Here is a 27,523-nt window from a genome sequence, read left to right as displayed (position 1 = left end):
AAATCGGATTTGATCAAAAAATCGGAATTGAGCATTAAGACCTGCAGTGTGAACGTAGCCTTAGCTGATGAACAGTGGCATCTGCAGGTGAAAGGTACCCCAACATTTTTTGTCCTCCTTATACTTCATGGCTCAAGACACGGTTTTAAAGTAAATTACAGTAAACACTGTATGCAAATTAATGCTTACATTAATACTATATTAATAAACATTTGCTTTAAAAATGCAGAAAGTACTAAGCTCAAGATGGTTTGTATGACATATATAGTTATAATAGCCATTAAACTGTGTGCGTATGTTGAAAATCACTTCAGGGAAATGACCTATAAACAAGTACAGATGGTGTACAATCCCCTGGTACCTACTTCAGCTTGAAGCATCAAATGTTGCAGTCATTTCAGTTACTGCAGTACAAGGATAATCAAACTAGGAACAAAATACATATTTACTATTTGGACTATGAAACCGGGATCCCGAGGACACTGAGAGTAAACAGCTAGAAACATGAAACTGATTTACCACCAGGTTGGTATGATTTCCTTACAAAAGTACATCATTAAAAGAAATTGAAAGTTGCCATGACTACACAGCAATTCTACACATAGTTGTTCTGACTAAGATTTTTTTTAAGGCACATGGCTTCCCTCTCCCCAGGTCATTAACTCATTTAAAAAACAGTGAAAAAATACCATACCACATAAAACACACAGTACAGAGCTATTTAGTGTGCACCCGGTATGCATTCACTTCAGATCACTGTGAATGAAATCAATGTGGCTATTAATAGCCACTTCATATGGCAAGAAATAAAGGGTACATAAGTACAAAGAGAAAGAAACAAACAAACAAGCCAGCAAGCCCTACACATGGTACACAGGATAAATACATCAACATGCAATCAAGCTTCATCCTTGAATAATATTGACAGGAAAACAGTAACAGCTGTACAGGTTGCTCACAAGCATATTTCTTTGATTTATTTAATTGCTTTGTAATTGTAACAGATTGCTTGCCTTCGTTCCAATCACGATAGCATACATCTTGTTAGATGTTTTTCTTTATTTTAAAAAGACTTCAAAATTTCTACCATTTACCATCTCTGGATTCTCTGTGGTCACTCCAAGCACATCTGTGTCAGTCTCCATATTGCAGGTCTCTAAAAAGAATGAGCCAAACATCCTGACCAGAATACCTGATTGGCAAATCTCACATTCAAGAGGAGGGAATGTCCCCTGATAAAGAAACTCTATAGGATTATGGAGGTGAGGATGACCTTGGTTTTTTTCTTTAACTAGTTCAGAAGGGACAGTCAAACCTTCTGGGATTCTATTTGTAGTCTATTCCAGGTAGGTGCAATTGTTTATGGACTCTGAGGTGCCATTCAAATTCGAAATAACAGCCTACCTACAGCACACTAATTTACATGCACAAAGGCCTGAATAAGATAAAGAGGCCCACAAATTCTCTCTGATCCATTCGTCCCTGAGCACAATAAAGCCTGTTGTTTTTCAAAACCATAAAGAAGAACATGATGGCATCAAAAGAAAAAAAAAATGGTATAAGTAGACATGAGCTATCTTGAAATATAGAACCAATTTCTCCCAGCCTACTGAGGGAGACCCTGTTCATCTTTAGACCCAGCTATCAGCCACCACAGAGCCATTTATTCAAATTCAAAGCCTCTGAGGCATTCCTATTTCGGCCACATCGCTTTTATCTCTATGCACGGTGAGTTTAAATGACTTCTTTTCCAAATACAAACACTGGTGAATACAAATGTAAAACATGGGAAGTAAAGGTACTTGTCTATCTGTGGTTTGGTTTAGTTATTTGTCTGCTTGTATCTACACCCACTAGTCTTTGCCTCATCAACAAGGAAGCTGGCACTTACAGAATAGTGTGGTTCACAAACTGGTGTCTCTGCTAAAAAAGAAACTCCCTGTTGGAAGAAATTCAACAATGACATATTTCCCTTTGTTCAAAGCCTAAACATAGAAGCTCAGAACTGCTGAGGAAATCGTTTTGATCAACAAGCTTCCAATGAAGAATTTTAGAGAAACTTGTATGAAATTGTAAAAGAATCAATCTGTTTTAATCCAAATCCTCCCTTATTCTCAGTAATGATGGTGCACATTTCCTCACTGAGCATTTATTCTGTTTGCTGAGCTGGAATTCAGACAGATATTTTAGCAACAACAAACACTGGCTGAGCTGAGAAAGTAAAAATATCCTACATCCCAAGATGCATGTCATTCAGTATTCATGGACTGAAAACTTTACTTTCACTCAGTTTATTTATTTCCAACCTTAACTCCCAAATCAAAGCCTCATTTTTGAATGAACTTCTTTTGAACCTATCCCCAAGTTGTATAACAAGACATTTTGGGTTTGGGGGGGTGGCATATTCTATCATGTTCACCCAAGTTCCCTCCCACCGTGATACTGTAGAATCTGCATTGCGGTTAAAGACGCAGTCCCCAGTCTAAAAGCAATCCAAATATGGACATTGTTCATGATGAATTTCCAGTTCAAGCTTGAATTCCTTTTTCATACGCTCCAATGCTTTGATACAACTCCAAATTGATTTCAGTCCAGTCTCTGGAACAAAAAAAATCCCACTTCATGTCCCCATAGAGCAAATACCTCCCATATTCAATTTGCAATTATTCAGATTTACAGACGAAATGTAGTCAGAGCTAAAAAGAACAGCCGTGACTGATTGAACATTTTGAAACAGACAAGCTCAACTAAAGATAAAATAGTAACAAGTGTTCTGACTGATACTGCTGTAGCTATACTGAGTCTTATTTAGGTCATTTTCTAGTACAAATTCACAGGTGGAGCGTTCTTTGCTCGTCGGTGTTGTTAAGATCCTGCTTCTATTATCACTTGCTTACAGGAGATACGTTTACCATCAATAATCAACAATAATAAAACAATTACTCTTCATACAATAACGGTGTGATAGTTAGTAGTGTCTCCTAATAAAAAGAAAGTCCTTGGATCAAGGTCCAAGGTCTTTCTCTGTGGCGTTTGCATGTTCTCCCTGTGTCTGAATGAGTTCTCCCCAGATACTCCGCCTTCCTCCCACAGTCCAAAGACATCCATGTTAGGTTAACTGGTAATTTTAAATGGTCCCTGAGACTGTATGGTTATCGGTCTCTGTGCATTAGCCGAGCAACAGATTGGCAAACTGTCCACAATTTACCCTGCCTCCTGCCCCAAGACAGCTCCGCAACTCTGAATTGCATAATAATAGTGATGGCTGGATGGACTGTTTCTGCAACAGAACCAAAGTTCAAACACTGTATAAAATGTATATAAGAAAAAAGACAAAGACTTGAAAATCTTATAAACCCAAATTTTATTTACAGTAGAACATAGAAAACATATCAAGTGTTTGAACTTAGAAAATGTATGATTTTAAGAAAAATATTAACTTGTTTTGAATGGCAAGCTGGGCATATCTGGAAAGGCATCATCAATGCTGAGAGATTTATACAACATGTGCTCCCATCCAGACAAAATATTTTTCAGGTAAAGTGTTGCATATTTCAGCAAGAGAATGCTAAACCACATAACCACTGCATCTATTATATGAGCACGCCGTTATAGTAGCAGTCTGGGGGTTGAACCGGTCTTCGTGCAGTCTTGACACTTTGCCAGCAGAAAAAAATGTGTCACAATATGAAACAAAAAATATGACAAAGCGTTTACACTCAACCCTCTGTCCATCACTTTGAATAAAAACACAGCCATCTCTGTCAGGGTGGGCCAAATAGTGACTTGTTTTTCCACAGGAGCTCACTTGCTCCTTTGCTCCTTACAAAGGTAGCAGTGGCAGATACCAATAGAACTTGGACAAGTATACCGAGCAACCAATTGGCCAGTTGTACTTGAGGCTACAGCCTTCACTTTATCAAAACTTAAAAAGGACAAATTTGAACTCTGTATGTTCAGCCCCATATATGGATATATATGTGTATTATGTTCCAACCAGCAATTACACTGCCACATCTCTAAGTTTGTACTATCTGCCATCCAACATAATAGCAGTTCTTTCCCCACAACTTTCACTTCAAGGCAGTGTTGTAAGATCTTGCTCACAACGCCATGGGAACACTGGGAGATGTCATTGAAAAAACAGCTTGCATCGGCAGCAAAGCCAGGCGCAGCATATGTCGGCTCTAATGAGAGGTTATACTCTGCGGCAACCGTCAACAGAGCAGTAATCGATTCTCACAGGGGTAAATATTCAATGCCCATAACTTGAGTAAAGAGGGAAGAACAGAAACGGGATGACATTAAAACATCATCAGCACAGAGGCATGTGGCTGGAAGTCACTGTCACTGCTAACAACAAGCTTGTCTGCAGCTTCTGGGGAGGTTTTCTGGGACCTCTTTGTGGGTGACAGAGAAGAGGCAAATGAAACCATGAAAGACTGATGATGTGAGATTTAAAGCTATAGAAGAAAACACAGAACAAGCAAGATGAATTGCTATATTATGGGATATGTTTATATTTAAAGAAGCTGAATACGCACTAGTGACACATTTACGACCCTGTTTTTGCATTGTCAGAGTATAAAAGCTAAAGCTAATTCTTCTTGCCCCCTCGAGGTGGTCATTCAACTGTTCTACTGAGGCAAGCACTGAGAGGAGTTTCATGGACAATGCACAAAAGAAAAAGGCTACAAATGAGCATTGGTTTTGCAAACAGAGGTCCAGAGCAACTGGAGTATAATTGACATGGACCTGTTGTTCAACCATTGGAGGCTTCCCAAAAGAAAAGCAAACAGGGCATTTCCATTTAGCCCACACACTGGCTAGGAGCCTGGGAACAAAAGTGTAAGCTACCTGGGATTTAGCTAACCAGTCAGTTCCCTATGTCTGCATGCCTGTGTTATTCGCATGTAATGCATGTACCTGTAGGTAGCTAAGCTGACTAAAAGTCATTGTTATAGCTAAAACACAATAAAAACAAGTACAATGAATCACAACTAGGCGATGCAGTAAGCCAGCACACATATACATTTAACCCTAAACTTTACATGTACAAGTAGATGTGCTGTATACCATATGCTATTACCCTTGGACTTTCCCTGTTGAACTCAAAGTCATACAACTCAGCTCATGAAGATTTATGAAGTTAAGCAAGCACATGTGCTCAGGGAGATTCTTAGCTGTAGTGCTTTGATACAAGTTTTGGCAGCATAGCCAACGCCTTGAGGTAGAAGGAAGAGAGGGAGCGGGAGAAAGAGAGCGCAAAAGCAAGAGAAACGCAGCACATCATTTTGCAGGCACAGAACCAGCGGGTATCAGCATCACAAATCCTCTTGGTGTGAAATTCTATAACTGTCACTAGCATAGGAGAGATGAGAGATGGTGGTGCGGATGATAGAGAGGCAGAGAAAATGACAGTGTTAGAAGCTTTGGGCTTCCTTATGGCCAATAATGTCACTGATCGTTTCTGGGCTGGTAAGACTGGTATGTATATGTGTGACAGACAAAAAACACTTTCAACAAGAGGTCCTCACAGGTCCAAAGTCTGTTGAATATCAACAGGACAGATATGTCAGCCATCATTCTTCGTCTTCAGGAAACGATCATCTATGTGAAGCACACTGGGCTCCAGCACAGAAATAATCTTAATCTTAATCATGTTATGAAAAATTATCACCGAATCCAGCTGCAGTGGTTTTTGTTCCTGGATAAATGTGGAATTGCATAAGTGACTAGCACTTATATTCTTACCTTTGCTAAAATAAGCTTTTGAAAATTTACATAGTTCTTAACAAGTTTATTAAATCATCACCCAATGTAAGGTTTATATCAATATTGGTAATTAACTAAATCATGTGTGGAGTTTGCATGTTCTCCCTGTGTTTGTGTGGGTTTTCTCCAGCTTCCTCCCACATTCCAAAGACATGCAGTTAGTGGGGATAGGTTAATTGCTAACTCTAAATTGCCCATAGGTGTGAATGTGAGTGCCAATGGTTGCTTTCTCTATGTGTTAGCCCTGCGACAGACTGGCGACCTGTCCAGGGTGGACCCTGCCTCTTGCCCTAAGACACTAGGATAGGCTCCAGGCCCCCACAACCCTGAAAAGGATAAGCGGAAGAGAATGGATGGAGTCTGTTATGTCTGTAATGTTTAATCCAACAGTAGGTGCGAGCTCTTTAATCAAAATGATATTTTTTATCCATGAATTTTTAGATTTAAACAAGGTTTTGACAGATTTTGTTAAATATTTGTGTCTTGCTGTTTTCATGACAGGTGGCCTAATAAATTTGTTATGTTCTATACTTTATAAAGAAAACTTCTTTTGGGAGGCTGAAGACAGAAGGATGCAGCAAGTGAGTGCCTAAAGCTGGTGGAAAAAAGAACAAAAATTGGAGCTGATGAGAAAATGTGTTTTTTTCCTATCACTTCGCTGATGGGTTTAAGTGAAGGGGGGGGCTTGGATTGCATTCACAGTGGTAATAAATGCTGCATCCCAGGAGATGTGTAATGTGGCTAAAGTTGTTTAAAAAAAGAGGTTTGATATGTTATAAGGACAAAAAAAGAGAGGGAAAAAAACAAGTGAAGGACAGGCAAAAGCCGAGCTATCAGGCAAAGAGGACTGCAGCAATTACTGGAGAAATAGCCCAATTATGTGGAATCCCTCTGAGGAATGAGGTGACAGTGATGCGATTTCTATCCAGCAAGAACTTTCACAGGGCAGTAATTCTCAGTGTTCAAAAAGCCCAATCTTAGGCTATTTTACTACACAAAACTTTAACAGCTAGTGAAATCACTTAAAATATAAGTAGACTTACATTTTTATCGTAAATAAGAACTACATTTACTTTCTGTCCACTGAAGGTAAATGTAAATACTTTTGTTGATATGAATGTGTGGGGATGATCAAAAACAGATACTGATTATAAATTCACTATCAGGAATTTTCAATAAAGAATGCTAGAGTAATAAACCATTTACTTTTGAGAAAAGTGTCTGGTGATAGGTTTCTTATTTTTAGTTTTATTTAGTAAAATTTAAAGTGATGAAATCCTTTCAAAATGACATCCAACAGGAACAAAATGTGAAAGTAAAATATAATGTATGTGCATGAAGTCTTCTGGTACTAGGATGTCTATTGTGCTATGTTGTCCATGTCTACCTGTCTCTTGCAGCACTAAATCACATACACATAACTGTAACTCAAATGGTGAAAGGGCTAAGTTATCAAGAAATGTTGAAGTTTTGGCCTGATCAATAACAAATTTCAAAAACCTTTCTGGATATGTTTCCTGCACTACTGTGCAAAAGTCTTAAACCACCCCTCAGTTCTGTTGTTAAAAAAGGAAAATAGTTGCAGCAATTCACTGAAATGTGCAACCATAAATGGCGAAGCTTGAATGGCAATATTTGGTATGACCACCTTTATTCTTGAACACAGCCTGAACTCTCCTAGGCCAGCTTTCTTGTCATTTCTTTAAGTAGTCTTCAGGAATAGTTCTCCAGGCTTTAAGAACAAGATTTAAGGACAATGCCATTACTCGGGTTGCTGCCGTGACATTCACAACAACGTTTGGGATCCGCACTGACTTCAGGTTCCACAATATATAAAAGCACACAACGAAAACCTCATCATCAGCACAACATTCACAATCATTTTCTGACTTCCACCATTTCGGTTTGTGTGCCTCTGTTTGCAGCTTTGTCTCAGACTCCGACAAAATTCTACAACATCCCAGCTTTGCCAGCAACAGATCTCAGCACTCGCTCTAAGTCTTAGTTTGTCACCCAGGTTTTGGTCTCCTGACATTTTGTAAATCCTGTCTGAAATGCCTCACAAACAAACTGTGGGCACTGTCTGAATCCTGGAGATGCATCACAATACGGAAGGAATGCAGGAAATATAAAACAATGAAAGAAAATAGAGGAAGTCTGCCAGACTTCAGATACAAATAGGTAAAGATTGAATTGACATGTCAAAGCCTGAAACAACAAAGTATGAGACAGACAGATTCTCTTTCTTTTCTTCTGTCTGAACACACACACAGAGGCAGTGCAGACCCCGGGGAGAGCTGATAGCCGAATTATAGGGACGAGCTCTGTGTGTATGTGTGTTTGTCTGTGGAGGGAAAAGAGGGAGTGACAGAAAGAGAAATGAGATAGGGATGGAGAAAGAACAGTCAAGTAAGAATCAAGTCAATACACACCACACACAGTAGAAAGCAGCCACACACACACACACACACACACACACACACACACACACACACACACACACACACACCTAAAACCTCCTCAAGGCTCTCATCTCTCCCTACTGTCACCTCGGCAGTAGCTCTTGCGGCCCTTCAAATCCCACGATCACACATACACACACCCACAGTATATAGCTGCATATTACTGGGTGTGCCACTCTACTGTGTAAAGCTGTTAAGCAGCAGCTGCTCCGCTAGATGTTTGGTCCCCTTGGAGCTGAAATATTGATCAGTTCTCAGGCAAGGCAGAGCAGCCTGTGCCCCCACCGTCCCCATGTATAATTGAAGTGTATATCTTTTAGTGTGGAATGCCAGTCGGGAGAAGGAATTAAGCACAGAGGTAAGCTGAAGGCCTGTCTATGCTGCCATGGCAGCTCCTTTATCCATCAATCATATAGCTTTTCAGACAGAGGGTTTTCATTAGCCTTCTACTTTGACTTGAGAAGGTGCCATACCCTCTAAAAAGCAAACAAAGAAGGGAAGACAGGACACAGCAAGACCCACATATGTGTTTTACAGCTAGTCATTATCTGAGCTCTCTTTTGAGGCATTCCGGGGAAGCAAACACTCATAAAAGGAATGCATTTCAATATATAGCAGATGTAGTTGTATTTCCAGCAACAAAGAGAAAGAACCAAGAATGTAACTCAACTCATCAACACTTTGACTTAATATAGTCGCTCTCAAGCACAGCATTACAAAAAAATTTTTAAAATGTTTTAAAAAAGCAGAATTGGCTTTAAAAATCAATTCAAAGTGATACTTTGAACATTCCTGTGCACTGTAGATAGTGCTTAGTAGAGCTATTTTCAGCTACTCTCTTGCCACAAGGAGTCACCACAGCAGGTAGCTCCGGATATCCTTCTTCAAGCAAACCAACATGGGATACATGTCTACAGCTGGAATGGAACCAGCAACCTTTCAATTGCCAAGTGAACGTGTTAACCATTGTAAGCATCTGCTGATATTCATTATTAAAAAAAAAGACAGAAATGAGAAACACTGAACTCCTAGAACAGCCAGCTTCTTGTCTTTAAAAAATGGCAGTATCTATCCTAAAGAAATTATTAAAGAAGTTCAGTGAGTATGAAAAATACAATAACACAGTAATAAAGCTGTTTATAATATAAACTGATTGAGTGCCTTTAATGGTGCAATCAAAAGGGGATGTATAAATGTCTTGCAACCAACTTCTCAGTTTAATACCTATGTGTAGTCAACCAAATATTCAAAACCACTGAAGCAATAGCAAAAAATCTATCAAGGAAAAATATTTTCGTAACTTTTTTAGGCCATCTACATGCCAGCAGCAGACCTCTAAACTCAATTAAACCTCTCTGGTTAGGGCAGTTGCATAAATCTACAAGATGAAGAGCTCATGGGCTTTAAGTGAAAGCCAAGCATAGAAAATAAAGGTGATAATTGCACCATTAAAGCAAACACCACCCACACATTTAGTTTCTCATTTATTAATTTAAAAGGTTCATTAAATAAAGTATAGCCTTGCAAATTGTTTAAAAAAACAAAACAAAACAAACAACAACAACAAAAAACCAAGTAGTGTGTCCACAATGTTTTCTAAATGCATGTGATAATGACTTTGGGTACATTTTCAGCTATGTGCCATTAGCATAAGAGCGATGGCATTGTCCGTCTGAACTTTAGGTTAGGCTATTTGGCCCACACAGAAAAATATCAACAACTAAGAGTCATTAGGAGCTATTCTGGTAGGGTGGCTTTAGTGATCCCATTGAAAACCACTATGAGATTCACATTTTTGGTTTTAAGTGGAAAATACTTAACAGGTATCGAACACCTCAACATAAAATTCTATAAAGACATTCAAGTGCCCCTCAAGATAATTTGCCAATGCTTTAGTGATCCTCTTAACTTATGAACCTCCTCCAACAGCACTAAAGGTTAAAGTATTTTGCAACCTCCCAATTTAATTATTGGTGCCACAATTTAATTCAGGATCAAAACAATTTGGGTTTGAAAAAAAGAAAGAAAAAACAATAACAAGGAAAGCATTTAGGTTCCTACTATACTGTGCTAAACCTCTATCATTTGCCCACTGAGCTGCAAATGAAACATAACTGACTGCTAACTGTCATAACAGAGTATGCTGCATGTTTATTTCAGTGATTTTTCAAGGTTATTTTGCAAGTTATTTATTAAATATATGAATTTTAAAGTCTTCTTCCAGTGTGAATTTTTTTCCCAGCAATGCATTTTACTGCCCATTAGTAAGAGTAAATTACACTCTGCTGTCTTGTAATTAACATGTCTGTTTCAGCTTCCTGTCTGCAATACCAATACTGGAAAAAGCCATGGCTATGTATAGATGGAGCTTTTTTCTTTGGCCCAGCAGAGCTTGTTTTTGTTTAATAAAATCTAAAACTAGTGCAAGTTATGGTCTATTTTTAGATATACACCAGATGCATCTTAGGAGCCATAATTGTGTTGTTTCTAAAACATGCTTTATTCTAAACATAGGACAGTAGTAGTCAATAGTATGTTGCCATAACTCATTATAGTGTGATCTAGTGAGAAGTTTTACCAATCTGTGGACATTTGCAGGGGTAGAAATAGTGCCATGTGTGATTCTGTTTGGTTTATGAGCTTACTTTTTATTGCATATATTGGTGTTTATTTTTATTTTAGTGTTATTACTGCAAAAATTAATTTAGCAATTCATTATTTGTTCTGTTTTTGTTTTGCAAATTTACATTAAATGAATTTGTAGCCAGATTCATGTGTGAATTGAGTGGACAAAAACCAATCAATACCAATTTGCCATCAAGACAGGCCTAAAATTAAAATGCTCACTCTGCATTTATGAGGCAAGTGCTTTCTCAATTAAGTGCTGGCAATTTAAGGGCATCTCCACACAGTAGGGACAAAACACCACGAAATTAAAGGTGAAAAGCATAAAATCTGTTAAAAAGATTCATGCTGTGAGTTAAAAATTGTATCTGCTGTTGGTTAACACCAGATACAATTTTATTATGTTATATAATATCATACTTTTATGGTCCTATATACTGAAATGGTATGTATTAAGCACACAGTAGTCCAGCCTTTCTTACAGAAATTACATTTGGAAGTGGATGTCCTGAGTAATTGTTCACCTATCTCAAATCTGCCATTTTTGTTTAAAGTTCTAAAACTCACGAGCACTTGGAACACTGTGTAGAAGTCAAGGGCTTGGCTTTTAACTGGGTGAAATCTTATTAAAAAAAACTCTCAGTTAACACTAGAAAATATTCCTCTGTATCACGAGTTATGACATCTGAAGTTCTGCAATGATCTATCTTGGGGTCTGTTTCTTTTTTCTTGTTCCTCCCACCAGTTTATTTTATTTATTTATAAACATAAAATCTTTTTTCTTCGCAATATCATTTATCTGTTTTTACCTTTAAATATTGAAAATCATTGTTCCATAATGCAGCTCAATGAGTGCATTTTGGATATTAAAAAATAGATGCCTTACAGTTTCATACAGTTAACTAAGTTCAAAACAGAGGTCATATTGTTTGTTCCTCCACTATTAACTGAGAGCTTGATGAATAACTTGGGCACTTTTAACTCTTTTTTTTATTATTAAAACAGGTTAAAACCCTTGAAATAATCTTTGACACACAAGTTTAAAATTTGACAGACAAATCAATGCTGTGGTTAAGATTCTTCCAGCTCAGAAGCAGCAAGATTTCTGACAGGGACAAAAAATAGAGATCACATTACTCCAGTGTTAGCAGCCTTGCACTGGCTCCCTGTGCATTACAGAATCCAGTATGAAGTACTGAATACTGGATACATATGCTATGTCCATATTCTCCCTCAAAATCATTGAGGACTGCTTACCAATCACTCTTGAGTGCTGCTGAAGTTCATTTTAAAAGGAGTTGGTACTTTCACCTTCATTGCACCAAGACTCTACAATGATCTCCCATGTGACCTCTGACAAGCATCAGCTTTGACTCTCTTCAGATCTAAATTAAATATATACCTTTTTTGTCAACCTTTTGGAAAATGCTAATCTTTGGAACTGTGGCTGAAGCACAGGTTGTTGTTGTGTTACTTTATGTAAATAGTGTGTACCATGAATTTTTAGGAACCCTTTTATTTTTTTTTTACTGTACTTTGATTTCAAATGCACTATATGAATAAAATGTACTTACTCACTTATAGACTTATCAACTGATGATTATATTAGCGCTAAAATACTGCTCCAGAGCTGTCATCCTCTCATCAGTATATGGACACCACTGAGTCATTTAAGTCTTTTAAGTTCAGGCATTTTCAGACTGCCTACTGTGTAATTAATGTTTTCTCCCAGTCACTCTAACTTTGTTTACAATCTGTGGACTGTAGTTAGAGCAAACAGGGTAAAACATGTGGGCTAACTTTAACAAAGTAAATGAAAAACACAGTAAATGCAATAGTTGCTGTGGCACAGATATAGCCTCCTTTTAGAATGGCTTCTATTTACAGAATTATGGATGAATATCAATTCAATATAAAAGCCAGTACAGATACTAGCATCAATTATACCTATCCCCGTGTGATGGTTTTGGGTTTTTCGTTTTTTAGTCAGTCAGGGGATATTTTTTAAATGGAATTCCATTTGAAAAATATACACTCACTGGCCACTTTATTAGGTAAACCCGTTCAACTGCAACAAACAATTATCTAATCGCCAATCACATGGGAGCAACTCTGTGCTTTTAGGCAAGCAGAAATGGTCAAATGGCTTTCTGAAGTTCAAACCGAGCATCAGAATGGAGAAGAAAGAGGCTTAAAGGGATTAAGTGAGCAGCAGCTCTCTTGTTGATGTGATTTTCACCTGGAGGTTAGGAAATAATCACTTCTTACAACCAAGGCTTGCAGAAGAGCTTCTCTAAACACACTGAACCTTGAAACAGAGAGTCTAGAGCAGCAGAAGACCACACAAGGTCCAACTACTGTCAGCTAACACACCATGTCACAAAGCTTAAATCATTTAAAACTGACTACTTTAACATTACAGTGAGTTCACTGGTAGTCAAATGGCCTCCACAGACATCAGCTCTCAATCCACATTGGGATGTGGTGGAACAGGAGATTGTCATCATCTATGTCCAGCAGACAAATCTGGAGCAACTGTGTGATGCTATCACATCAATATGGATCAATATCTCAGATAAATGTTTCCAGCACCCAGTTAAGTCCATGACACTAAGAATTTGGACAGTTATGAAGGCAAAAGGAGGTACAACCCAGCACTATCAAGGTGTACCTAATTAAGTGGCAGCTGAGTGCATATATTTCTTGCTATATGAATAAAATATACATAAACTGGTATGGCTACCAACATACAGGCCCTGCAATCCATCAACAGAGAAACAGTCTGCTAAACTGAAATGAATCAGTGGAATAATACCATTACAGATGTTTCCTTGTATTCAACCCAAAACAGCTAAAATTACCAGGGATGAACATAATTTATTCTAAGCTCTTCTCTTCTCATGGAGTGATATGAAAAGTGGACATGAGAGTTAGATCATGTCACATTTTTCCGAAAAGACGTATGTGACAGCTCAATGTCCACGGTTGAGTGGCTGGGAATCATGTGTGCAATCATACGTGGCAGACTGCAAAACACTGTGCATGGCACACAACAAATACACCAGACTTCAAAGAGAAGTTGGGTTTTTTTGCCCTGATCTGAGCAAGCCTTGCTGGAGTATGTCTCTGCTTTAAGAAAGCAAGGAAAAGTAGGAAGGGTTGAGGCTTTAACTGTAGCTTTGTTACAGCTCTGACAGCTTAAATTTGGCAATCTATTGTATGTTTTAGAAACTTACACTTTGCAGATGAGTGTGTCTGCTGCCTTGTACTCATTACTCAGAGCTCAAGTTTGAACCATAAGGGATTCTTCACTTTGAAAGTAGTTTGTTCTTAAGAGAAAAACGTTTCAAGAAACAAAAGTGGAGGAATTGCACATCTGATGTTTAAATATTTTCCCATCGGTGAAGCACTGTCTGCTTTTTACTTCTTTGAAGTCATGTAATAATGTGTGTGTGATGATGCGTATGTTGGTATAAAGGGTACTGTTTTTAGTCACATTGTGAGGAATAAACATGTGTGTGTGTGCGCGCGTGTGTGTGTATGTTACTCTTAGTTTATAGCATGCAATGCCAAATAGCATTTGCAGACCTAGAGAATCAGAGGTTGCACGGACACGAACAAAGCTTGGCCTTTTCTCCCAAGCCCATCTGTCGGCCTGATAATGTTGCACATATGAGAAGAAACCACTGGCTCCCCGTGAAGGCAGGGAGTTCAAATGGAGTGATCACAGTGAGAGACAATGCAGAAAGATGCACATTTCTCTCTCCACCATTCTCTCGACTCCTCCATCTGTGCATCTGTAGCACAACATTGCCCTCTACTGATCACAGCGTTCCCTTTGCCTCAACATGTTCAAAGGAGAGTTAAAATATTCCTATAACTCCCAAACAATCTGAGTCATGATTTGAGAAAACCAACAACTGGGGAAGTAAGTGTAAGTTGGATAATTCGGGACATATTGAGTTGTACAACAACAAAAAGATTCCCCCCCAAAAAATTCTCAAAAGGGACATATTTGACACACAAGTCAAACACATCACAAAACAAGGTTCATTGTGATTCAGAAGGCCTGAAAGTACGACTGGACTTCACAGTAGTTTCTGTTTTGCATGCATAAATCTTTTTCAGACCCACTGAAGGCTTTCAAAATAAAAGCCTAATAAGTCTGACCTAACAATTAAAAACAACCCACGAAGCAGCTGGCACAGTTGACAAGATGTCATTCCTCTATCAGGAAAGAAAGAGATGCAAAGAGAGGGGGAAAAAGATTTAGTAAGCGCTCTCTTTTTAATCACCGTGCATCTTAGCTTTTCACCAGATATTAAAACCAATCCATCATGGTTGACTGGGGGGAGGGGGGTGCCTTGCAATTTTCCCTGTGCTCCCGTAACATAGGAGAGAACCCCACCCCCACCCCCACCCCACCCCCGACATTATTTGGATATCAAACAGCAATTTGCCACTCATAAACACCAGCATGAATGCAAGTGCATTGGGCCAAATCCAATAAAAAAAAAGCTAGTGGAGCTCTTGCGGCATGACACAGAGAGGGCCAGGCCCACTTTATCATCATGATAGGATATGATGTGGTTTATATTATTACCCTGGATGGATAATTGGATTTGGATGCTTATTGGGACACCAAGCGGAGGTTTTTTTTATACAGGCTATGACTATTACGGCGGATCAAAGTAAGGCCATACACTGTGAGATATTGTTCGATCAAAAGAACATCACGCAGAGGAAGGGGAGAAAACAGATGGTGACAAAACTGGAAATCATGAATGTGCCATAGCTGTGACTCATTGGTGTCTCTGCACAAAGACTTATGCAACACTCTGCATTTACCAGCCAGCCACAGTTCACAGTACTCCTTCCATTAAAAGGGTTTCTCAAAACACCATGTACAACACTCTAAACTCATGAGGCACCTCCAAATTTGGAAGCTACCGAGGAGCTTGCATTGCTCTGATGCGATCATAAAAACAGTGGGTCGCTGGCCTCCGACCAGGAGGCAGAGGCCTTCAGATGTTTGATTGAGAGAGAGAACACACACATCCAGCTGTTCTCTAGAAATCTGCTCAAACATAGCAAAATGCCCAGTAAATGATAGTAAATATGATGCAGGGAGACAAGATTTTCAAGGAATGCGACTACACAGGGGCACCTTATGTAGTTCACAACTTAAGGGCTTTTCAAAAGAAACCTTCTGGCAGGTAAATGCAGTCACTCGTCAGACAGGAAGATAATAAAACCCCACCATCAGCAAGGTGACTATTCTGCATCAGAGTGGCCTTAGTTACTGCACAAACTGAAGGTGGCATCCCCAAGATTCTCTTATAGTAGATGTCATATATGCAAAACTAAAAACCTGACTTTTCTCTAATTTAGAGGGAGGTACATAATTCCTGTTTCCAAAATTTAGCGGTTTAGCAGTGCTTCTACAGCAGCTTGTAGAAGCTGCCAGAGATCTCTGGATTTAGATGGCACTTTCTTGTAACGACATCAGGGCTCTGTAGGGGTCATACCATCTGCTGCATGGCTCTGGCAGTACTTTGGGGTCATGTGCCATCTCATCTGTCTCATTTGTGGGACACCTCACCAATAGCAGCTTTGGATTGAAAAAAAAAGTGGCTAAAACAGTTGCAAAATACTGTGTATCCCCTTTGCTGTCAGTCCTTTTGAAGCACCTTCTTAGAACTAACTCCCTGCTTGCCAGGACCAGAAGCTCACCATTTTGGGGTACAATGCAAACTTGCATAAATTAAAATGAAAATGCAACATGCAATGTGGAATTTCAATATGGCATCCAGTCACAATCACCGCATGTAGCAGTCTTTGCAAACTAAAATAATGTATTCATGTAATACATAAAAGACACATTACAGCCACTTCAGTTGTAAATCATTTAACATCCAGTGTTAAAGTAGCTGTTAAGATGAGATGGCTGACTGGCGGATTAATCTACAAGCAAATCTAACAGCACGTCGTGATTTAACAAGACGTCTCTTTTTAAATCTCAGTAATGGCTGAAATATAAAAGCTTGAACTTTTTCACCGCATGCACACTTACATTAAAAAAGCGATTTAAGCAGGTGGGTGGGTAGATGTGTGGATTGACGGCACAGTTACATTTGAAATAAAATACTGTTTTTAAATCGAGGGGATTTATCAGATTCAGCTCTGATCTTACTTCTGGTTTGAAAGTAGAAAGGAGGCTTGACATTACAAGGAAAATTCCAACGCTGCCAGCACTGATATAAAGTGAACCTTTAGTAAACTGCATGGTAGGGGCATTAGATGTTAAAACATCGGTTGGAGCTTCACTGGCAAAGTATCCTCACACCTAACCAAAAAAGCTCTGGTGATGCACAAAAAGCTACTTGTTGCCATCATGAATTTACTCACAGTACAGGAAAGTCGCTGGTGGGTTCCTGGGTGAAAAGAAGATCTTTCCATTTGAATATATGGATTCTTTCATTGATCCACATATGAAAATTGGTCTCTGTCTTAAGTATTTGGAGCAGCGTGCAGAAACCATGAAGGGCCTAGGGGACTAACTCCAGACATCAGCCACTCAATCAAGATTTGACCTGGTATATTTCTCTTGTAGGAAACCCACCCAACGGATAAAGATCATCCAAGTTGCAGTGCACTTCAATATCAGTGTGGTATATTTTATCTTTTGTATCTCAAGTCTTTCTCTGTCACGACATTCCCTTCGGTATTTTCAATAAGAAATTGAAAATTTCATCATCAAAGCAGATCTTTACACCATGCAGCTTGACATCAAAAATACTTTTTTGTTCCCCGTTTTTGTTCCCCTTGATTACAGAGAAGAAAAGACTCAAAGACTCTGAACAGACTGAAACCATGTTTGGGGAAAAAAGAAAATGAATCGTAAAGACTAAAGCGCAACAAATCTGACCTTTGACTGAAACTGCATACAACTGCAATCCCAAGTCAATAAAAAAAAAAAATTAATACATGTGCTAAATCACACCAAGCATTACATAAGTACTTGTAGCTGTCCCAAAGGGCGATCTTAGTTATGTTGCACCCCTCTGCAACTCTGTTTTCCGGATTGACTGACTTTAACTTCGCCAATCAGAATAAGCCCTCACTGGGTTGTCAGCTCACTAAGTTAACCCAGGGTTTCCCGTGCAGGAGACCAACTGGCTAACCAATTACAAGCATGGCTAAGTGTACTGGCAGCAGATCAGCTGACTGTTAAACAGACAATGCAGACTGAAAGCAACACATCTGCTACAGAAAAAGCAGCAGAGTGTGTGTGTGTCTGAGAGAGAAAGAGAGAGAGAGAGAGAGAGGGACAGCACTATACAACAGTTTAATACTAAAAGTCCTATATAAACACGTGAGCGCTTTAAGTGCTTTGCAGTCAATAAGACTGGACAAGATCTATTATAGTAATAAAGTCTACCGTATTTGAAGCCTGGGAAGAGAGCTGGCAAAAATACTGATTGTATAATTTAACAGATTTATCAGTATCACAGCTCTATCATTAGGCCACAGGAGAATCTGATGGAATATAATTGAGTACTTAATTCAATTAATTTTTAAAAGACAGGTTTTAGCTTTTATTCTTTCAGCTGCAGTCTCAGTGGTGTTTAAGAGTTTGAGACCAACTAAAGAATAAAAATAAAAAACATGTAGGAAATTTGATACAAGAACCACAAATACAAAGGTGCTCTGTTTTAGGGTTATATAGTTATGCTTATAGAATACGATTTTTGTGAAATCAATTGAAGCCAACAGGAAGAAAAAAGACTGAATAAATGTGAAAGTCTAGAATCTGAAGTTATTACTAATTCTTACTGGGGGAAATTCATAGATATGAGATTTTATTTAAAAAAAACTTTATCCCATCCTACTATGTGGGCACAGTGGGCAAAGGCTCATCCAACAATGGTGTCGCTATTTTCCAGAGAATTGAAGGGTCAGGAGGCAAACTCAGGGTTAATTAAGAAGTTATCTGGATAAGACAAAATCCTGCTTTGTACTACAAGCCTCTGGTATCTTCTGAGATTCAATATCTCACTAGCACAACACAGTAGAGTAACACTAAACACCCAGTAAACAAAAAAAGAGTGTTTTGGTTGGGAAGCTGGCTTCCAGTGTGCTGTACTGTAATTCAGTCCAGGCAGAAATGCTACCATGGCCAAAGACTCCCCACAAGTTACTTGGCCCATTTTATAGTTCACTGGGTCTTTTGCAGGTTTTGTGTATCAATTGCAAACAACCTCATGCTGATTTCTTAGCAGGACTGCTGAACTTGTTGATTGCACAAGTTAAATCCATGATGACAGTTACAGCAAGGTAGCAGAAACGTTTGTTCTTGTTCACTTGTGTGCATGGGCAGATAACTAATGAGTTGCAACTGCAAGCACATTAAATGAGGTACCCTGCTATGTGCACTATTAGATGTTAAGTTTTCTGTAGCTAGTACACAGTCTTGAGTGAAAAGAGTTGATTGATTTTTCAATCACATCTGTTCAGAGAGAGTGTGAAGCAGAGAAGGCTGAGCCAAAGTAGCACAACACACCAAAGTCTCCACAATGTTACACTGCCAGCTTTTTTTTTTCTTTTTTTTATGATTGGTTGTCACACAATCATAGAAAGCAAATCACAGCATCTCCAAGGGCAATGGCTTACTCAAAACCCCCCAGCTGGTGCTTAGCAGGACTGCTGAACAGTTACAAATGGACATCTTTCTTTTTTTGCCCTGCCGCTGTCGGTCTCATGCGGTCACTCACACTTATTTCAGCCTGTTTGGACTTCACCTAATGGCCCAGAAAGGGCAAAGCTCTCATGTCATTCGTTTCTAGATGAAACTAGCTCAAACACATTTGCTTGCGGCTGAAAATTCCCTCACTTTGCACAGAGGTCATTCTGTCTGAACCTGACACTCAAAGTAATACAAAGTATTGAGAAACATGATGATGTTGCACTACTATTTTTGGCACCATAACACATTAATTTCAGCAGGCAAACTTCAGTCTCACTGATATGGGGAGAGGCGATCACATACTTCTGAGATATGCATCTGTCTGATCCTCCAATTGGCTTTGGCGCTGCTGGATGAGCTGTGCGGTTTGTCTTAGTTCATTAAGCTAAACAACTTCACACTGTATATTACTCCACACAACTTTAACCTGGGCACACTATCCAAAGTGCTAGTGTGGGCTAGTGTGGGGTATTTTTGAAATAAAAAATACCCCACATAAAGATTAGGCAACATCAAGTAATAAGCTATTTATTACACTTCACCACATTATATACAATTACCACTGTCAGACAAGTAAAGACTAGTAAATGAATGAGTAAAAGGTCTTTCTAGCAATACTGGACATAATATGTGGTTTTTCTATAATGAATGACATGTTTTTGAGTTATTACAGTTTCCAGGACTAACTGATCACTGCCATAAAGTGGCACACATCTGTAATACAATCATGATATTTTCAATGAAACTTTGTCTCAAAGTTCTCTCTAATAGTAAGTTTTTACCTCACAATGAAATTAGCTCTTCTTCAACTTGCAGGGTGAGAAAACAGAGTCGAAGTCATCAAATGCAACTGGAATCACTTATTGGCAATCACTTCAGTTTGTAATTTGCTGTGCTTTAGCTGACAGGATCCTCAAGAGCATAGCAGAACTCAGGGAAATCAATGCTGCTAATTTAAACACGGCTAATTGGTAAAGCTTTTGAGTTGCTTTTAATTAAATAACGGTTGCCCTAAATGAATGGAATTTATGCATGAATACACATTGATTTTACTACATAATCATCTACTCGCTGTTTGCCAAAATAACATGAGAGGGGTTTTTAAAAGAGCCTATATATATGGAACAGCTGTGTGCTGTTTGGAGTAAACTTGTTTCAGTGGGATGTCTGTTAGAGAAGAGTTACCTCATTGAAAGTTATCTTGTTGTTTTTTATTGTCTGAGGTGAGCTCTTCCATGTTTTCCCAAAAAAGTGCTGATGATTTCTGTCAAACAGCGTTGCCCGTAGTTGGTAAGTCACACTTTGTTCTCCCACTGCCTTCTCCTATGAGCAAAAAGGAAGCACATGCATCTTAGGAAAGTCACTGTTAACAAGTGAAGAGTTAAACTTAAATCCTCCTTTATGACTATTATCCAACTTCATGTAAAAAACACCCCAGAATGAGGTTCCCAATATCTGAATGCTCAGTTTTGCATCCCTGTAACTGATAATGCCAGCAAGTAGTGGATGTCAGATTCACTTTGGTACTGTTTGATGCTCTATATATAGACCGAATTTACTAATAATCCCATGACACTGATTGTGTGTTTGATTAAAAAAAATGTATGGTTGCCTTCAAATATAACATTTTTCAAAGCTTCGCGAGATTTCTTCAGGCGCACTTTCACAGAGATGGATACTGAATAGGCCTTATCGTGTCTTTTATTTTGACAGTCAACGCAAAGTCAAGCTCACAGATTAAAATACACTGAATTTAGGTTTGCTAAACCTCTAGTGAATTGCTATAGCAGAGTTGTTTCTATGTTTTTAATCAGCACTGAAAGCTAACTGTAAACGGTCACCTGTGGTGGGAGGTGAGTTGCAGTGACACGGTTGAGGGTGAGCTGGAAGCCGTGGGACTGGGTGAAGCGGCTTTCCACAGCCAGCCTTACGGTCTGGCTCTGCGGGGGAACCACCCGGTTCCTCTCAAACACTTGCTTCCATTCGTCCGCCATGCTGGGTATGTCTTCTATTTTTACCATGTCCTTTAGTTAAAATAAGCATTACCCTGACATTGCACAAAAAAACTCAGAAATGTTGAACGCAGCCAATGTTTTACTCTGAATTCAGTCTTCTCCATCCGTTCAGATGGCCGCCATATTGAAATCAGATTCTACCATTTAGTACAAAGGGGGGGATATGTAATAAAATATTTCATCAGGAGCGTTCACGAATGAGAAACATTATTTGAAAATATACTTAGTAAACGAATTGTATTTTCTAACGCAAGTCTACATTTTATTCCCGAAATTTAAAATCTACAGAAAATTTCGCATTGGCCGCCTCTAATCGTTCATACCTTTCAGTTGGTATTTCCCATCGTGCTGCGTCAGTTGCTATGGTAATACTCATCTTTCCATTTAGGTCTTGTATGAACGTCAGCATCTCCAATTTAAAGTTATTTTATTGCCACACTCGCAATATAAATTTTATTTTCTTTTTAAATATACACATGTAATAATTATCTTTTATATATTAGTAGAGTATAATTTGTAGGAGGAGCTTTGGCTGTAGTCTTAAGCTAATAAGGCGAATACATAAGGAGCTAATTTTGGGGGGTGCTTAGACTCAGTTCCCCCAGAAGGACACATGCTGCCCATTCTCACAAAACACTGCTGTCTAAAAACAAAAGACAGAAAAACAAATTATGCACCGAAAAGAAAAGAGAATGTCTGGCCCAGTGATAAAAAGCTGGCAGTTTGAAAGAGGAAGACAAAAACAGAACTGTGGGAATCCAAAGAAGATTTCAACAGGGATAAAGACAGATGTGTGGCTTGTTGTCAAGTGTTGCATAGCCTATATAAACAGTAACGCTAATAAAGCCATTTGAATTGCATTATTATTGTAATCACTAATATTCACAACGTGTACTTGATATTCAGTGTGTCTACTACAAGCGGAATGTTTTCCCCATGAAGATATTATTGTAATGTAAAAAAATATAAGTTACTTCCACCACCAATCACGCCACATTAGCAAAGAAAATAAGGAAAAGCACCAATAGGCGGCAGTCACACACTTCCGCTGCTGCTCCGAGCCTCAAGAGGAGGAAGAAGAAGGAAGCGGTAGGTACAAACCGAAAACAAAACAGCAAAATGTTCGGGAAAATTAAACCTGTAAAAGTTAGGAGCTGCAGTGAAAACAGGAAATATGGAATTGCCGCAAAAGATGTGAAGGAACTACTGAAGAAGGCCTGCAATTTGCTACAGGTGAGCCTTGTGGGAATTAGTTAGTTTTTAACACCTTACACTGCTGTTCCGCTTTTTTATCTGAGAGAATGTGACATAAACGTCATTGCTGCTAGTAAACAAAAGAAATTACGCTTTTATTTTTCCTAATTAGTAGTAACTCGATACGTGATTGGTTTGGTCCAAGATCATCTCCACTGTGAAGAAGTTACGACATAAAATAATTTTCGCATCATTTTTAGAGAACTCGGTAAACAGGATGTAAGTGAAAAAGCAACAGTTATGTCACGTTCAGGTCAAAGTGACATGTAGCCTCTACGTTCATATTTCAAGATGCTTTTTGATTGCATTTAGATTAAATTCTGTTTATGATAGGCTGGGAGCAGAATTCGTTCATTATTGAGTATGGCCTCGGGCACATTTTGTATAAACTAGCTGAAACAAAGAGGAAATGATCTGTTGGTGGAAATCTGTACTACAGGGATTTTGTTTAATTAGAGTTTACATCGGATAAATGAATCCATTTAATCTGAACTGACTCTCACAGATGGCTCTCTTATAAAATATGTCAAGTTTACAGATTAGTTATCTGGTCTAAAAAGCTTCCACTTCTAGTCCACACAACACATTTGTCATTGGTGTTTTTACCTGTTATGTTCTCCACGAGTCCAGGTGCCACTCTCTGGTGCACGTGTTTGCTTGTATGAGGACGGGACAATAGTGACGGAGGAATTCTTCCCAACTTTGGCGGATAACACCGAATTGGTTCTTCTATCTAAAGGGCAGACGTGGAGTGGAGGTAGGAGGATCAACACCAGACAAGTGTTTCAACTGTAAACTTGTGGTTTTATTCTCCCAGTCAGCTAAACTGCTGGATGATTGTGATGTTGCCTAATCTTTATGCATCTGATTTTTAGTTGTGTGCGACATCAGTCAGCTACTCGACACAGACCGGCATGCCGACAGCCTCATTGAAGCAGCGAAGGGGCTCCTCTCTGATGAGAAATCTTCAAAGAGGCGTAAAATCCTGACAGACCTGCTACAGAACCTGGAGGATAGGTCGGAGCTGGAGAGCAGAGAGGAGGATGAAGGCTGGTTCCAAGGTAGCAGCCTTCATCCTCTTGGAGAAGCGCTCCTGGTTTTGTTTTAGAGTTCCTGTGACTTTTCCTGTCGTGGCTTCTTTTGAGGTCAAACTCCCAGCCTGTCTGCACGAGGCTCAAAGAAGTACAGTTAGGCCTGTAGGAATTTTGACAGTGACAGTGTTTCGTGAATTTGTCTCTGTGTTCCACCACAGTGGATTTTAAAGCAAACAATCAAGATGTGATTGGAGTGCCGACTTTCAGCTTTAATTTAAGGGATTTAACAGTCTTGCTGAGCCTTGACCTAAGCGGGTCATGAAGGGTGGAGGCTGCCCCGCCCTACTGCTCTCTGCTGGACTTTGCTACTTCTTCACATGTACTGTGAATAATAATATAAATTATAATAATTAATAAATAAATAGATAGATAAAAAACAAACTTTTGAGCCTGTGAAAATGGGGCTTATGTATAAAAAGGACTTGAATTCCCAAACAGTTAATGCAACACTTTGCTCAAACCCCTTGAAATAAAGCTGAAAATTTGCACTTTAATCACATTTTGATTGATTTTAAAATCCATTATGGTGCTGTACACAGGCAGTATTACAAATACTGTGTCAATGTAAAGAAATCCCTTTAAAAAAAGCACTATAAGACATGTGCTACTGTTACTAGAGAACTGGGAAACCATGAATAGATTAAGTCACTCTTGTGTCTTTTTCCAGTATAAAAGCATTGTGAAGACTCAACACCCTTATATTTGGAAAATATAACTTTTGTCACAGATGTTTCTCTTGATGTGAGTCTAAATGAATCTGTTGAGCATCTTGTTATGTGTGTTTCTCTTCAGGTGTTGATTCTCGATTTAAAACAAAGTCTGCCTACATGAAGTACAACTGTGAAAGCAGGATACGCGGCTACTTGAAAGAGGTAAACTTGGGAGTCAGGTAACACTCTGCACCTGAGGTCTTTACAGGATTAATCCACAGTCAGCTGTTCTAACAGTTGTGTTTTTTGTTGTTTTTGTCAGCTGGATGATGCCACCAAATCCATACAGAAAGCAAAAGTGAGGGCAGAGTTTTTGAAAACCTCACAGAGCCTCACAGAAATGCTGAAAACAGCCAAGTACAATGGCTGCTACTTTGACAGGACTGAAAAGCAACCAGATCGCCTTTGTACTCAGGAGGGATGGTTCACCTGCCAGGTACTACAAGAATGCAAGCTGTGAGGTATTAAGAGGTCTAACAGAGTTGAATGGGCAACATGAGTTTTACACTGTCACAGGCTTTTGAGCTCTGAGGGAAAGACTCTTGAATCTGTACAGAGTAGCTGGGATCTGCTCCAACTGACTCGTCCGAGGTTAGTTGTATGTGAACAGAAGAGTCAGAGACAAAAGTGCACTGTGGTGTGAGCATCAGAGCAAAAATGATCAAAAGTAGTGTTTAACTAGGCTTAACAGTCATTACATTTAAAATGTCTCAAAAATATTAAAAGTCCAGATGTGCTTCAGACTAAGTTCCTCTTCCTCTAAATTGCGTCCTCAGGGATCATTTGATGAGAAAGTGTGCAAATCTCTTCACTCTATCAACCCCTATGGAAGCCGCGAGGGCAGGATTGTCTTCAGCACTTGGAATTTGGACCACAGGTTCACGCCACCTTTAGTTTATTTACAAGATTTTTTGGAGTTTTTTTTTTTTTTTTTTTTTGCTTTACCTCCTTTCATGCAATTCTTCAATTTGTTTCCAGGATTGAAAAGAAGAGGACAGTTATTCCCGCTCTGCTGGAAGCTCTGCAAAATCACAGGAGCACTGACATCAACCTCAACTACTTCTACCAACTCCTGTTCACGAGGGAAAACCTGAAGCTGGTCCACATCGTCTGCCACAAAAAAGGATCTCACAACCTGCAGTGTGACACCAAGAAGATCTATAATAATGCCACCAAGGATCTAAAAGCAAAGCAGAAGCCCAAAGTAAAGAAAAGGCGCATGACTTGATGTCCTGTGACAAATGAGTGGACTGTGATTTGTTTGATGAACTTGGTAAATAATTAACTCTGAAAAGAACCCATCACATCAGCTGGAAAGGTAAATTTGCCTTTGCAATCTTCTCGACGTGACTCGTGACATCAGCTTGAGCTCCAAACCCACCATGGTTAGCTTTAATTTCATAATGGAAGTGATCGACCACACTTAAGAAACCATGAAATTCATTTATTTGTTCACTGTATTGGCACTGTGATGTAAAGTACACAAATTAAGTACAAAGATGATAACAAATCATGTATTTACTCTGAATGCTGCATAGAATGTGAAAAGCAAATTGATATAAATAAGGCAGTAAATATATAAAATATTTGGACGGTTTAGAACAGTCATGTACAAAATACAGGCGACAACATCTAGTGCAATTACGGTTAGCCTCTTGGTTAGATTACATTTTCACTCAGGTTTAAATTATCCAGTCTTTCAGACTGCAGTCTTGTATGAGGAACCTTTTGTTTTTTTTAAACAACACTCTTTTACAAATTTTAGAAGAACCCTCTCAGGGAAAATTAATTCATTACATTGATTATGTATCGATACAAATGTGTTATATATTTGAAAGCTGCCAGAAACGTGAGCACACATGAGTTGAGGATGAAGAGACACTTGGTGAATAATGACTTTTATGCAGAAAACTGTTGATGATGTTCAGCTTAAGCAATGAATTTGTGCTATTAAAACTCTCAGTACAGAAGTTCATGCTCCATCCCTCCTCGTTACAGACGTGTAATCTTAACTTAGACTGAAATTGTCACTCTGTTGCTCTTGTCAGCATGTAACATTTACAATTAATCAGTTTTCATTTGTATGGGAAAACAAAACCTTAAATCCAGCATTTTTTTAGCATCTCAGAGGCTAATCTGAAGCTGCACTCAGGATTCAATTTTCTACACAATGTGCTGTAAACACGGGTGATGGTTACACCAGTTATGGCTACACCAGGTGTTATGTGAGCATACATTCAGCAAAAATTTCACAAAACATTACTGCATTTACTCACATTGGCCATTTTAATTTTATTATTGCAGTTATGACTTTTTAAAAATCTAATTATTGATTGAATGCAATGTTTGAGCAGGTAGTTTTCCAAGTGCTGAGAGGTTTAATGTCTTTTCATAAGCAGAACTTTCTCAGTTATAAGAGCGGCAACTCCTAACTAAGGCTACGTTCACACTGCAGGTGTTAATGCTCAATTCCGATTTTTTGATCAAATCCGATTTTTTTGTCTGCTTGTTCACACTACAAATAAATGCGACAGCAAACGCGCTCTAGTGTGAACGCTCGAAGCGGCCCACATGCGCAAAAAAAGACGTCACACACAACGCGCTCTGTTTAGACCCAGAGCAAACAATATTGTTTGACTTCGGACTTTACGTTTTCAAATTTTTGCTTTAAGTTATTTTGTTATTTACATAATAATGTAAATAACCTAATAATGATCCTTATTGCTGAGAGGAGCGGTGCTTCAAAGGATAGTTGCAGATTTCTGTCAGAATCTGCAGATTATACAGTACAAATAAAATGTTCACGTTGTCTTCCCAACAGTTTCACTGACATCTACACTGG

At 38.8% G+C, this 27,523-nt stretch overlaps 2 protein-coding genes across 2 annotated transcripts in view; one reads left to right on the top strand and one right to left on the bottom strand.

Moving 5' to 3' along the window:
* The window catches only part of nphp4 (nephronophthisis 4), a 162,233-nt gene extending 139,735 nt beyond the window's left edge, over nucleotides 1–22,498 (bottom strand). Inside the window, exons 1-2 of the mRNA XM_025901798.1 lie at nucleotides 21,450–22,498; nucleotides 20,794–20,931 (exon numbers count right to left, since the gene is read on the bottom strand). Of these exons, the coding sequence (XP_025757583.1) occupies nucleotides 20,794–20,931; nucleotides 21,450–21,629 (318 nt within the window). The 5' untranslated portion in view covers nucleotides 21,630–22,498. The remainder of the gene's footprint in view (nucleotides 1–20,793; nucleotides 20,932–21,449) is intronic.
* Nucleotides 22,499–22,631: 133 nt separating this feature from the next.
* dffb (DNA fragmentation factor, beta polypeptide (caspase-activated DNase)) lies at nucleotides 22,632–27,002 on the top strand. The gene is made up of 7 exons (XM_003455343.5): nucleotides 22,632–22,856; nucleotides 23,508–23,634; nucleotides 23,753–23,938; nucleotides 24,764–24,843; nucleotides 24,944–25,117; nucleotides 25,458–25,558; nucleotides 25,660–27,002. Exons 1-7 carry the CDS (start codon nucleotides 22,743–22,745, stop codon nucleotides 25,907–25,909), a joined length of 1,032 nt encoding a protein of 343 aa, XP_003455391.1. The 5' UTR covers nucleotides 22,632–22,742; the 3' UTR covers nucleotides 25,910–27,002.
* Nucleotides 27,003–27,523: the final 521 nt, after the last annotated feature.

The sequence above is a fragment of the Oreochromis niloticus genome, linkage group LG20 (assembly GCF_001858045.2).
Source record: "Oreochromis niloticus isolate F11D_XX linkage group LG20, O_niloticus_UMD_NMBU, whole genome shotgun sequence".
Taxonomy (NCBI): Eukaryota; Metazoa; Chordata; class Actinopteri; order Cichliformes; family Cichlidae; genus Oreochromis; species Oreochromis niloticus.
The sequence above is the reverse complement of the archived record's forward strand: the minus strand, read 5'-3'. Positions and strand labels throughout refer to the sequence as shown.